This window comes from Physella acuta, unplaced genomic scaffold (genome assembly GCF_028476545.2).
Source record: "Physella acuta isolate Inbredline_101_S28 unplaced genomic scaffold, ASM2847654v3 ptg000877l, whole genome shotgun sequence".
In the NCBI taxonomy this organism is placed as follows: Eukaryota; Metazoa; Mollusca; class Gastropoda; family Physidae; genus Physella; species Physella acuta.
Window position 1 is genome coordinate 205,001 of NW_026732394.1, and position 14,791 is coordinate 219,791.

A 14,791-nucleotide genomic window follows, 5' to 3' on the forward strand; every position below is an offset into this window, starting at 1 on the left:
GGGGGGAGTAGAGTCGCCTAAAAGAAACTCTAAATGCGACTTTTGTCATGATTGAGATTAGTTGCAAGGTTTAGGAGTCTGGCTGCAACTATATTTAGTATAAATGTGCAGTAACTACTTAGAGATCGAGCTTAAATCCTATTAAAGTACCGTTCCTGGATAAAAATCCGTTTTCAATGTCATTTTTCGTTTCCAGTTAAATTGAATTAAGGTGGTGATTTTGGTTTTGGTTTTAGTTTAGAGAAAATAGACAGCACTATCAACCTAGCGCCCGTTGTATCCTTCCTCAACGGGCCATTTTTCTCGTCTATAATAATAGTTTCGCTGTATGTCTGTGTATCTACCTATCTATCTATCTTTCTATGTATCTGTCAAGAACGCTATAGAAAAAAACACAAGCAGAGTAAAAACATGCATAGTAATACGAAAAACGAAACGTGACGTCACATGGAACCAGAGGCGTAGCGAGGGGGGGGGGGCGGGGGGGGGGGACATATGTCCCCGGGCGCCGACCTTAGGGGGGCGCCAAATTGAAAGTTTGAGGGGGGGATGCAAATGAAAAGTTCGAGGGGGGGGTGCAAATCGAAAGTTTGAGGGGGGTGCAAATGTGAAGTTCGAGGGGGGGTGCAAATCGAAAGTTTGAGTGGGGGGGGTGCAAATGAAAAGTACGAGGGGGGGTGCAAATCGAAAGTTTGAGAGGGGTGCAAAATGAAAAGTTCGAGGGGGGTGCAAATCGAAAGTTTGAGGGGGGTGCAAATGTGAAGTTCGAGGGGGGGGGGGTTGCAAATCGAAAGTTTGAGGGGGGTGCAAATGAAAAGTACGAGGGGGGGGTGCAAATCGAAAGTTTGAGGGGGTGCAAATGAAATGTTCGAGGGGGGTGCAAATCGAAAGTTTGTCCCCGGGCGCCGGGAAGGGTCGCTACGCCTCTGCATGGAACATGTAATTCTAAAATTTCTAAAGCCGGGAAAGTACACACACTAATATGACGTCATTGATTCTCGGGTAAACTTTTAATTAAAAAGCCAATTTTATCTAATCTTAAAAGTGGTTTGCGTGAAGTTTCTTTCATGGTTTTCTTCGGGTAAAAAAAAAGAATAGTGTTTAGCTACTATATTACATACATTGTTTCTTCCAGACTTTTTTCTCCGGGGGGGGCACTTGAAATTTTCGGGGGGGCGGTAAACTTTCTTCGGGGGGCGGACACTGTTAAAAGTATATATTTTCTATATAAATTATATAAATTTCATTCCGTTCGGGGGGGGGGCGGTAAAAATTTTTCGGGGAGGCTTAGCCCCCCCCCCCCCTTCCGAAGAGATGCCTGGAAGAAACTCTGATTACATACTAAAGTAATGATTGATCTGTATTGACATTTACAATTAAATTTGTAGAAATACACATATTTATATTAAGAGAGTGATTGTTTCCCCTAGTTCGCTAGTTATTTTCTCGTATAGGCTACAAAGTATAGAAAAAATTTCATAAAAAACGTTTTAATAACAAGCTTTTATATAATAACTGTAAAGAAAAGCGTGGGTCTCTTCCTAATCATTAGTAAAGGTATCCAATAGATACTAAAAACGTTTTAATAACAAGATTTTATGTAATAATGCACTAAAAGGGAGAAAATAAATTATTCACTACGATTTAAATAACTATAAAGAAAAGCGTGGGTCACTTTAGTATCTATGGATACCCTTACTAATCTTTAGGAAGAGACCCACGCTTTTCTTTACAGTTATTTAAATAGTAGTCTATAATTTATTTTCTACTTTTTAGTGCATTAGTCCATAAAAGTTTGTTATTATAACGTTTTTTATGAAAAAAAAATTTTAGTACTTTACATGTTTTTATTTACAATACAGTTTCATAACTAAAAACCATTGTGCGCCTATTGAACGTGATTACGCGCTATTGAACGTGATGACGCGTGTGAAGTAATTGGATAGAAATGCCTACTAATTTGGTCAAAATTGTCATTAATTCATAAAAAATTAATTAGGCATCCAATTAAGTCAAATTTAATGTCACGATGCATTGTCTTCTTGTCTTGACCCACGCTCCAACTACGAACCCTATCTGTCGGCCGTTTCGATCTAGACTGACGACTGACGGACGACTGACGAGGAAGCTAAATAAAAGCTTGTAAAAAGATCGAGATTTTCCCATGTTTTCTTTAACTTGCTTTCGCGTCGGTTTTTCCATCAAATCTTGCGATCGAAATTTCGGGCACTTCCCAGTTAGCTAGCGCGCTGAAATTTTCAGGTACGCTTTGTTTCCGATGACAATACAATATTCAATTATTATTATTACTAAATTGATCCATGGAAAAATTTTATTGATCATTTTAGACTCCTATTGGTTTGTACAAAAAAACGTGGGATAAGGGACATAACCTAGTAATTGTAATTTGATAAAAACAAGGTTCGGTACTTTCCCTCTTTTGGATTACTGAAAAACAAATGAAAAAAAAATGAAGGAGCGAGCACGCGATTTGCTGAGTAGTGGTCACGCGGTGTTTGTGTACAAACCTATGCAAATCTGACTGATCCGGAAGTAGAATGTTGATTTATCGAATGGTTTGCACGCGAGGGCAAAATGGTGAAAGAAACGGCAACACAGAAGAAACGTCGATTGAAAAAGGCACGCCAGAAGTATCAGGAGAAGCGCAATGCAGGATACAGATTGGAAAATCCTCCTAAACAACCAAAAATTATGGAAAAAGGTGAGTATCAAAAGAAGCTTGAAAAAGATCGAAACCGAAAATCTGCTGCTTTAGCGATGGAGACAGAACAAGAAAGGATCTCTCGTCTTGCTAAGCAGAAAGAACGAACTGCTGCTATACTTGCGATTGAGACCGAAGAAGAAAGGGTCTCTCGCCAAGCAAAAGACAGAAAGCGTCATGCTACTGCTCGTCAAGACAAAGAAAGGCATGAAGCAGAATTGCAACGTCGACGCACTGCTTACGCCCAACGTTCGGCAGCAATGAAAACATTTTTCGACACGATAAACACTTTTTGCAATATAACTTGTGATATTTGTCATAAGCAGTGCTACCCTAATCCCGTGACAAAATATCACATGCTTGCTTCTAAGGGATACCTTCCCCCTGAGCTTGCGCAAAAGACTGTGCTAGAAGTTTGTCACCGATAAGTCCCTTTTATCTTTGGGTTCGTACTTTGTGAGTGTTTGTCTTTGTTTACCCAAAAATAAAAGTGAATGAGAGAAGATAAAATCGATAGCAAGATTTGAATGCAAACAAACAGACAAAGACTAAAAAGTAGAAAATAATTATCATTAAAAAAAATTTTAAAACTCACGTTTTCTGATTGAGCTAAAAAGTAGAAAATAAAATGCTATACATCACAATAATGCAAGCGATAACTCTACTACAAGCGATCGCAAACTGTGTGCGCATTATGACAAAAAATGAAAAACGTGGGGCGCCGTGATTTTCTTACAGTTTCTAATATTTCGGCGCCCCACGTTTTTCATTTTATGTCATAATGCGCACGCAGTTTGCGATCGCTTATAGTAGAGTGATCGCTTGCATTATTGCATATTGAATTTATTTTCTACTTTTTAGTTCAATCCGAAAACGTGGGTTTTTTTTTAAAAAATTAATGATAATTATTTTTGCAATTCTGGACATTTTACACCTCCCTGACTCGGAAAAACATAGTTTTGCAATCTTGTCCATATGTCTGAATGTGTATGTGTGTGTATGTGTGGCATATATATATATATATATATATATATATATATATATATATATATATATATATATATATATATATATATATATATATATATATATATATATATATCTGTCAAGAACGCTACAGAGAAAACACAAGCAAAATAAAAACTTTCATAGTAAAACGAAACATGACGTCACATGGAGCATATAGTGGGTATTATTCTAAAGCCGGCTATAGAGAAAACACAAGTAGAATAAAAACGTTCATAGTAAAAAGAAAACGAAATATGACGTCACATGGAGCATATAGTAGGAAAAAGTCTAAAGCCGAGGGAGTGCACACAATAATATGACGTCATTGATTATCGAGTAAACATTGAACTAAAAAGCCAATTTAGTCTAATCTAAGTGGTTTGCGTGTAGAGTTTCTTTCATACAATTCTTCGGGTAGGGGCGAAGCCCCACCCTCGCGAAAGAACGTCTAAGCCCCCCCCCCCCTCCCCCCAAACTCAAAAAAAATGTCGTCATCGATACTCTTTAATAAAATTACCGCCTAATTAATGTGTCTAATCTAAAAAGTGGTTTGCTTGCAGAGTTTCTTTCATGCGAAGCCCATTTAACCACCCTACCCCCCCCCCCCCCCGGTAGAACGTCTAATCCCTCCCCCTAAAAGAACTGGTGGTCGGCAACCTGCCAGATCTCCTTGGTTTTCTTACCGCGGTACAGATACATGTGCAGATAGGTAGATTCAGGGACATGATACGGACTTGAGCCCGGGATCCGAACTTTAGACTTCCGGGTCCGCGCCGGAATATAGTTTTCTGTTGTAAAGTTATGGTAATACCGTGAACAATATATGAAGACATTCAAGCAGTGGCGTCGGGTGTCACCCGGTGCGGCACTTAATTGTGTCACCCCTCAGAGGCGTAGCAACCCTTCCCGGGGACAAACTTTCAATTTTCGATTTGCGCCCCCACTCCTCAAACTTTTATTTGCACCTCTTAAAAGACTATTTAACACTCGAATGAATCACTTAATTAAGTGGAATTATTATTTTTCTCTCTATGTTTTGCTTTTTTTTTTTGACTTGGTGTCACCCCCCTAAATGGTGTCACCCGGTGCGGTCTGCACCCCCCGCCCCCTCCCTCGCTACGCCTCTGCATTCAAGTATTAAAACTCTATTTCTGGGTGATATTCAATGAACTAGGTAGGCCTCAATCAAATGCACTGAATTAATATAAATTGACCCCTAGGTTCAAGTTTGATATACTGGTCAGCTTCTTTTTATGAAAGATTATCTGTTTCTCTTATCTAATGGGGACGGAGTGGTCTAGCGATAGAGATCTGGACTGCTAACCCGTAAGTCTCGAGTGCGAATCCGAGTTCAAGTCAGTAGACCGTCCCTGAGTCCCCCAACCTAACTCACGTTAGGGAAAGTAAAGGCGGCTGGGCATAGTGCCGAGGTCACAGAAACAAGTGAACTCTACTTCACTTGCCCTAAAGATCGTCAGGTTTGAAAGGGAACTTGTATTACTTTTCTCTTATCTAATATTTTCATATCTGTTTCACAGATAGTTGGACTAAGAGACTATATTACTACATCGACAAACATCCCAGTAGAGAAAATCAAGGGCTTTCGAGTCCCTTATCTGCGTATTTATGGAGATACTCAGTATAAAGTGCTCCAAGATTTCAACTTTACGTATGACTCGTCTATTGCAAATGTTGAAATCCAAGCAGGGAGACTACCTAGCTGGCCATTCACACTGGATTATCTCATTAAAGATGTCAAGTATGTTGAGCCTCTTACTATGTTTGGTGGATGGTCTAGTATATAGAACATCTTACTTTGTTTGGTAGATGGTCTAGTATATAGAGCATCTTACTTTGTTTTGTGGATGGTCTAGTATATAGAGCATCTTACTTTGTTTAGTGGATGGTCTAGTATATAGAGCATCTTACTTTGTTTAGTGGATGTTCTTGTATGTTCAGCATCTTAATTTGTTTGGTGGATGGTCTAGTATATAGAGCATCTTACTTTGTTTAGTGGATGTTCTTGTATGTTGAGCCTCTTACTTTGTTTAGTGGATGGTCTGGTATGTTGAGCATCTAACTTTGTTTAGTGGATGGTCTAGTATATAGAGCATCTTACTTTGTTTAGTGGATGTTCTTGTATGTTGAGCATCTAACTTTGTTTAGTGGATGGTCTGGTATGTTGAGCATCTAACTTTGTTTAGTGGATGGTCTGGTATGTTGAGCATCTAACTTTGTTTAGTGGATGGTCTGGTATGTTGAGCATCTAACTTTGTTTAGTTGATGGTCTGGTATATAGAGCATCTTACTTTATTCTGTTGATGGTCCAGTATGTTGAGCGTCTTACTTTGTTCTGTTGATGGTCCAGTATGTTGAGCATCTTACTTTGTTCTGTTGATGGTCCAGTATGTTGAGCGTCTTACTTTGTTCTGTTGATGGTCCAGTATGTTGAGGCTCTTACTTTGTTCTGTTGATGGTCCAGTATGTTGAGCATCTTACTTTATTCTGTTGATGGTCCAGTATGTTAAGCGTCTTACTTTGTTCTGTTGATGGTCCAGTATGTTGAGCCTCTTACTTTATTCTGTTGATGGTCCAGTATGTTGAGCCTCTTACTTTATTCTGTTGATGGTCCAGTATGTTGAGCCTCTTACTTTGTTCTGTTGATGTTCCAGTATGTTGAGCCTCTTACTTTGTTCTGTTGAAGGTCCAGTATGTTGAGCCTCTTACTTTGTTCTGTTGATGGTCCAGTATGTTGAGCCTCTTACTTTGTTCTGTTGATGGTCCAGTATGTTGAGCGTCTTACTTTGTTCTGTTGATGGTCCAGTATGTTGAGCGTCTTACTTTGTTCTGTTGATGGTCCAGTATGTTGAGCCTCTTACTTTGTTCTGTTGAAGGTCCAGTATGTTGAGCCTTTTACTTTGTTCTGTTGATGGTCCAGTATGTTGAGCGTCTTACTTTATTCTGTTGATGGTCCAGTATGTTGAGCCTCTTACTTTGTTCTGTTGATGGTCCAGTATGTTGATGTTCTTACTTTGTTCTGTTGATGGTCCAGTATGTTGAGCCTCTTATTTTGTTCTGTTGATGGTCCAGTATGTTGAGCCTCTTATTTTGTTCTGTTGATGGTCGAGTATGTTGAGCCTCTTACTTTATTCTGTTGATGGTCCAGTATGTTGAGCCTCTTACTTTGTTCTGTTGAAGGTCCAGTATGTTGAGCGTCTTACTTTATTCTGTTGATGGTCCAGTATGTTGAGCCTCTTTCATTGTTCTGTTGATGGTCCAGTATGTTGAGCCTTACTTTGTTCTGTTGATGGTCCAGTATGTTGAGCGTCTTACTTTGTTCTGTTGATGGTCCAGTATGTTGAGCCTCTTACTTTGTTCTGTTGATGGTCCAGTATGTTGAGCGTCTAACTTTATTCTGTTGATGGTCCAGTATGTTGAGCGTCTAACTTTATTCTGTTGATGGTCCAGTATGTTGAGCGTCTTACTTTATTCTGTTGATGGTCCAGTATGTTGAGCCTCTTACTTTGTTCTGTTGATGGTCCAGTATGTTGAGACTCTTACTTTGTTCTGTTGATGGTCCAGTATGTTGAGCCTCTTACTTTGTTTAGTGGATGGTCCAGTCATTCTGTCTGTCAATCAAACGCATGCTGAAACAAAAACTCAAACACACAGCACACGCTTATACAAACGCAAACACAAAAGAAAACACAAACACAAACGCAAAAGCAAACTTAAAATAAAACACAAACACCATGCAATCAAAAATGCATACGCAAACGGAAAAACAAACAAACACAAACGTAACACGCATCACGAAACACGCAAACACAACTGCAAACCTAAACGCAAACAATAACGCATAACCTAAACACAAACTTAAATGCAAACATAAACGCATAGTGCTCACAGTCCAGCCCGTGGCGCCAAATCGCAACCTGCCGGGGCGCCGTCGGTACCACCTGATTCAATTTAGTAAATGACTATAATACCCTAACGTATCCATAGTCTATTGCACTCACTTAGACGAACGTAGACGCCATAGCGCTCTCGGGGGGGGGGGGTGCCGAATAGCACATTTGTGGGAACGTGTTAACTCGAGTACTGTTTTAGCTAGGTTTACTCTTAATTCTTAAAACATTTCCAGTTTATAAAATACCGATACCGATCATCTGGGGCATTTATCCAAAACAACACCTAAACCATCCCTGTTTCTGTAAAAACTGGTGCACAGATGCAGTACTTTCATCATCAATCTTTTATAGAGTAACTGATTGGATTATGAGAAAAAGTACTTGATACAAACCATGTTGAATCCAATTGAACCTCAGCAAGCAGCTCGACGACAGAAGCCTCACCTGGCAACGAAACAGCATGCCCAATCCAAGTTCAGCTAAAAGCTAATAAAGAGGCTCTCGTGACAATCAACTGGGGGGGGGGGGGGGTGGTAAACCCTTTTGTAAAAGAAATACAAAAGCACAAGAGTGGGTATGCCAAAACTGGCTTGGAAGAAGCTGTTTTCACTGAAACTATGTGCCCCATGCTGTATCTCAAAAATTATTTAAGATATCGGAAAAACGTTAACATTTGTAAATCTTTGTGTTATTTTACTACAAAATCTGTGCTGAGATATTTGAAATTATGCGTGCAATCCTTGTGGTCCTGAAAGGGATACAAACGTTCATTCGGATTTAAAGCATACATATTGTTATTTTACGCTGTTCTAAAGAGTGAATGTAATGCTCTCTGATTACTGAAGTAAAGAATGACTTTTTAATCTATTTAAGCTGCCCTAACAGACCCTGTCCTAAACATTCATATCCCGGTTTCTGGGAGGTCCCTATGAATGGTTGGACTGGAGATAATGGATACAGTTGTAGCATGATAGATGGTTGCAGCGTGGACGGCCCACTCTTTGGAGGATCAGTTGAAGATTTCTTGCGATATTTCAGGTATACTTTCACAACATAATAATAGTACAGGTACCTCGGGGGGGGGGGGGGGGCGGGGGTTGTGGACCGCACCGGTGACACCATTTAGGCAGAGGCGTAGCGACCCCTCCCGGCGCCCGGGGCGAACTTTCAGTTTGGCGCCCCCCCCCCCCCCATATATATATATATATATATATATATATATATATATATATATATATATATATATATATATATATATATATATATATATATATATATGCGTGTGTGTTTGTGTGTGCGACAATCTGGAAAAAAAATTAACAATTACGCTGATTGTCGTTCCCTAAGACTTCACTTGACGCCAATTAATTTCCCCTTAAGATGCCGAAACGAATAACACGTAGAAAATCATAAGAGCTTAGAACAGTGGGCTCCATCGAACCCGAGAGGTTCGGTAATTCAGTCTCAGTGCTTCCGCGGAGGTCAAGACACACACCCGACTCATAGGATTCACGATCGGATTTTGTCATTGTGGACGATACAACTATTAAGGAGGGTTCGGTGATTGCGCATATGAAACTGGTTGGGTTCGGTACTCCAAAAAGTTAAGAACCACTGCTTTAGAGTGTATTTTGTAGAAGGTGCAAGCCTTATTTGGTCTACTTTTGGTCGTATCTTTAGAACAATTTCGATAATAGTAGGCCAATATTGCAATTTTGAATTATCAGTTAGGTTGAACAAAGTAATAATCGGTACAATATATTAATTTTCTTCTCTCTTAACATTTTGACAAAGAGTGTCGCTTCCCATCCACCCGCTCCGACAGTCTGCTAACTCTTTTTTATGTTACACAATCTTAAAATGGGTTTCTTTTCTAGGCGATATCGGTTTATTCCTTAATCCGGTGTGAATTTTCCCGATTTTAGTCTTCGAAAAAGCGCCCCCCCCCCCCCCCCTCCCCATCTAGGAAAGCTGGAAAGCGGTTTTTCCGGTCACTGTTTCTTAAAGATATACGTTTTACAGTTACACAACCAAGGTAGAAAACAGTTAAATCAGTATGCAAAGGCTCTCAGCCGTTACATTTCTTTATTTTAACTGTTTATAATTCAAAACTGCAGCTTAAAATGAGCTTTTAATTTTTTTTTCTACCCTTTTGGCGCCCCCCTAGGGTCGGCGCCCGGGGCGGCCGGCCTCCCCGCCCTCCCCTAGCTACGCCTCTGCATTTAGGGGGGGGGGAGGGGTGACACCAAGGCAAAAATAGCAAAATTTATACAGAAAATTGATAATTCCACTAAAATAAGTGGTTAATTAGCGTGTTAAATAGTCTTTTAAGAGCAAATTTGACAAATCCCGACAATGTTGGAAGGGGGGGTGACACCCGACCTCGCTACGCCACTGAGGTACCTTAAACTTTGTGTCAATTATTCTATCCACCAAAAAGTACACTGCAGAGTTTCACAATTTAGAGAAGCACGCTTTGCTGCAGGTTAATGCCATGTTTTAAGAGGAATTTACCAATGCGTTACCAATTATTTACTTTTAGATGGCTGACCTTGTTTTCTAAATCGGAGTTCTTTAAATGTAAACAAAGCAGGCGTTAAATTTCTTAGATCTTTTATGTTGGACGCAGGTTTGTGCACATAGCAACCACGTGCTGTATGAAAGCCTCGAGTGTACACTGCTCCTCTTTCTTAATAGTGAAGTAGAACACACCTCAACGACCGCCCATTTAGTATGGAAAGTGTGCGTTTTGGAGAGGAATAGTGGTTGTGTTTAGGAGAGGAATAGTGGTCGTGTTTAGGAGAGGAATATTGGGCGTGTGTAGGAGAGGAATAGTGGTCGCAGAGTTTCTTCCAGGCATCTCTTCGGGGGGGGGGGGACTAAGCCCCCCACCCCCCCGAAAAAATTTTACCGCCCCCCCCCCCCCCGAACGAAATGAAATGTATATAATTTATATAGAAAATATATACTTTTAACAGTGTCCGCCCCCCCCCCCCCCGATGAAAATCTACCGCCTCCCCTCCCCCCGAAAATTTCAAGTGCCCCCCCCCCCCCCCGGAGAAAAAAGTCTGGAAGAAACACTGAGTGGTCGTGTTTAGGAGAGGAATAGTGGTCGTGTTTAGGAGAGGAATAGTGGTCGTGTTTAGGAGAGGAATAGTGGTCGTGTTTAGGAGAGGAGTAGTGGTCGTGTTTAGGAGAGGAATAGTGGTCGTGTTGAAGTGTACGACTGTGTAGTCGTAGATTTGGAATGTTATCTTTCTTTTTCTTCGTTCTTAAATGTAAGATTAGACGTAATTTCCTCCAATGCAATTAACTATTACGTCTCAACATGTTATGTGCTTAATTGGCCGTTGACCCCGATTTTAGCCTGCTTTTCTTTTTTAATTTCCTTCAAACTACATGGTAAAGTTGCTATCACCAGCTGTACGTGGGCTCGAACTCAGTTCTTTTCGATTTGGTAGCCATGAGATTTACCGACCCGATCATTCTTCGAAGAAAGTCTACCGCCTCCCATACGAAATGGAATTTATATAGAAAACACTTTTACCAGTGTCCGCCCCCCTCCCCCGAAAATAGCATGTGCCCCCCCCCCCCCCCTCTCCCCCTGGAGAAAAAAGTCTGAAAGGAACACTGAACCCGAAGACGCTGAACCCAGATATATTGGAAATGTATATCCTAATATATAAAAGCACATGTGCGCACTTCTCTCTCTGTCCGCAAAATGTTTTCACAGGCTATCATATCAGTATCTTCAGCGATATATGGAGAACTTGATAACTTGTTGAAAATAATATGGTAGATGCTTTAAATGTATAAACAAAATTTAATTTAAAGAAGAAAAATAAAAAAATAAAGGCACATTCGAATGTAGAAAAACACTTTTAATTATGCAGCCGGAAAAGTGTTTATAGTTGTGATAAGAGCTCCGAAATTGAAGTACGGAAAGTACACAAAACCAATAGCGTTATCTTCCAATTTTAGACTAGGAAGAAATGAACCATTTCATTAAAATTTGATTTAGATCTATAGATTTACTTATCGAGACGTAATTTATGGAATTTATACAATTTCCTCGGCCAAAACTAATACAAATTACTTTAAAAAAAACAACATAAATGCCATTGAAAAGCCGGGGTGTGTGCATTTAGTATGGTGTTGTGTTGACTAATTATGTATATAATTTTGTTTTATTTTTTCTAATAGATGTTGGTAGCCTATGTTATTTTAAATATGTCGGAATTTTAACTATTTAGTTATTTCTTTGCTTTGTCACTAATATCGTTAAACCTGTGGTAAAGCACATTGCGTTTTCACCAATAACTATTTTATAAAATATTCTTCTAAAAATGGATAACATTAAAAATATATAGACCTATAATTCACATATAGTTTATTTAGAGATTGGAGGAGGGGCGGTCATGGGTTTTGAATTATTAATTGCAATGATTATTCGTCTTTATCTTTCACAACAGGCGTAATTTTTACGCGAACTTTTACCCGCACAAAGTTCCCATGCATATGTTTACTCATGCTTCAATGTTCCTAAAATCACAAAACGCTCTTGAAGGTAATCAATTGTTTTTAGAATATTTAAAGAATCAATTATGCTCATAAAAAAGCATAACATTATCTAATTGCAAACTCTAATAATATTAAATATCCCGAACTAATTTGCTATAAATGAAGTATTAACTGAGCTACCGGAACTTTTTTTTAAGCCCTGAGGATTTTCCTCCAAGAGTTGTGCTCAAAGGACGACGTCTGGCTAGTGAGTCCCAGTCAAGTGATCAGCTGGATGCAGGAGACAATGTCTAAAGACGAACTCATTTCGACAGCCTTTTCTTGCTGACTTGTTTAATTTTTGAAAACTCTGATTAGTTGTCTTCTTATATACTGAGTAAAAAGGAAGTACTGTAATCGTGGAAAAATTCTAAATAGATTTGACGTTTTAGGCTACCCTTCCCGGGTCGGAAAAAAACTTAGTGTTTGCAACTTCTGGTAAAACCATTCAATACATAATTATTAATATAGCGACCCACGTTTTTATTTTTAGATATTTAGATAGTAGTTTTTAGTGCATAATTTTATAAAAGCTTGCTATTAAAACGTGGCAAATGGCTTTTGGGCATTTGTCGCATTCGTGCAAGTGTCCAATCGGACATTTGTCGCATTCGGGCAAGTGTCCAATCGGGCATTTGTCGTATTCGGGCAAGTGTCCAATCGGGCATTTGTCGCATACGGGCAAGTGTCCAATCGGGCATTTGTCGCATTCGGGCAAGTGTCCAATCGGGCATTTGTCGTATTCGGGCAAGTGTCCAATCGGGCAAGTGTCCAATCGGGCATTTGTCGCATTCGGGCAAGTGTCCATTCGGGCATTTTTTAAATTCGGGAAGTGTCCATTCGGGAAATCGGCCTTCAGGCAATAGCATTCGGGCAAGTGTCTTTCTGGAAAACGTCCGGCTCCCATCTGTGAACAAGATAACTTGAGCACTGTTACAGCTAGGTTGATGGAATTTCAAATTAAACTATAACATCAAATATGTATTTCTGTATCAATTGAAATCAACTTTTCAGCGATTTACGGTAAGAAGTGGAATGTATTCTACTTTCGGTTTTTCAAAAGTACTCTTTCTGATAGATAGATCAAATTACATATATAAGTAAAATATCTAGTACTCTGTTTTCGGTCAAATTTTTATTAATTTCTGGTGACCAAAAGTAGTACTTAACCCTATTTCCAGTTACTTTTAAAAAACGCATATGAATTAATTAAGCTACACAACTACCATACTGCAATTACTAGGCCTAAAGAATAATTTGGGAGTTTAACTTTTCCAAAATCTCCCTAAGTCTACGGGTACCGACGGCTAGTTTTTTAAAAAGAGTCAGACATTGCGGGCAGTCTAATTTTTTTCTTTTTTTTATAGATGCTTCAGACCGCACTGTGTTGTGGCTGTCTAGCTATGTGGGTTCGGGTAAATTCGGGTAATCAACATATCGTCAAATACTACATTTACTCAACTTAACGCTGCATGTGTTTCCATAACAAACCGCATCTCCCCTTTTTTTGTGTGGTCGCGCTGGCCGATAACCCTACACACCTGACCAAGCGAGCACATTATACACGCACTGATATTTAAATATCTATTTGTAACGTGGTTATTTTTAGTTTTTTACTTGAAATAAACCGCGAGTGATCTCCCCTAAACTTTCTCGAATATTCTTATATAACACTACGGGATATGGCAGTGTTTCTTCCAGACTTTTCTCGGGGGGGGGGGGGGGGCAACATTTTTCCGGGGGGGGGGGGGGGGGGACGACACTGGTAAAAGTATGTATTTTCTATATAAATTACATTTCGTTCGCGGGGGGGAGGGGGGGGGGGGGCTCCACTTCCGATTATTGGAAATCGCTGAAAAGTTATTACGGATCTACAAATTTGATATAATACTTATATATCAAATTTCATCAACCTAACTGTAACGATATTCAAGTTTTCGTGTTTACAGACACACACACAAACCAGATTGCAAAACTATGCTTTTCCGACTCAGGGAGGTGTAAAAAGTCGAAATTTGCGAAAATCTCGATTTTTTTTTTGCACGATTACAAATACAATACTTTCTCTATACTTCGTATACGAGAAAGTAAAAATTACTAGATCTACATATCTTAGGTTTTGACACTATGATTTAGTTACAATTTAGCACCTGCTACAAAATACCTTCCAAACTACAGACATTTTTTTTCTTTTTTTTAAAAAGAAAACGTATAATGGGAATTTCATTGGCGTCGAGTAAAGTTTAATGTAACGAAAATAATACACTGTAATTATTAAATCTTTTCCGGACTCTAGCGAGTGCACACACAATGAGATATAAATCATTTCTTTTAAAATTGGACTTTCGATTATAATAATAATTAATAAGCAGTGGTTACTATAAAAAAATAGAGATATACATAGGTGTTTAGTTTTTTTTATATAAATGCAGTCTCTAACGGTTTTAACTGATTTTATTTCTAAATACTATATATATTTTTATTAAAAGAATATGTCGCAAGTGTGTGGTTTCTGCCATAAATTTTAATTTAGTTGACTCCCTGATTTTTTGTAAGATAGGTTAAAAATTTTAAGTTATGAATGTTAAAA

At 39.1% G+C, this 14,791-nt stretch overlaps 1 protein-coding gene across 1 annotated transcript in view; it reads left to right on the top strand.

Moving 5' to 3' along the window:
- Window positions 1-12,844, top strand: part of LOC131952570 (chitin deacetylase 7) — a 20,884-nt gene extending 8,040 nt beyond the window's left edge. The window contains exons 5-8 of the mRNA XM_059315296.1: window positions 5,269-5,489; window positions 8,515-8,679; window positions 12,114-12,208; window positions 12,360-12,844. Coding sequence (XP_059171279.1) covers window positions 5,269-5,489; window positions 8,515-8,679; window positions 12,114-12,208; window positions 12,360-12,490 — 612 coding nt within the window. The 3' untranslated portion in view covers window positions 12,491-12,844. The remainder of the gene's footprint in view (window positions 1-5,268; window positions 5,490-8,514; window positions 8,680-12,113; window positions 12,209-12,359) is intronic.
- The last annotated feature ends 1,947 nt before the right edge of the window (window positions 12,845-14,791 follow it).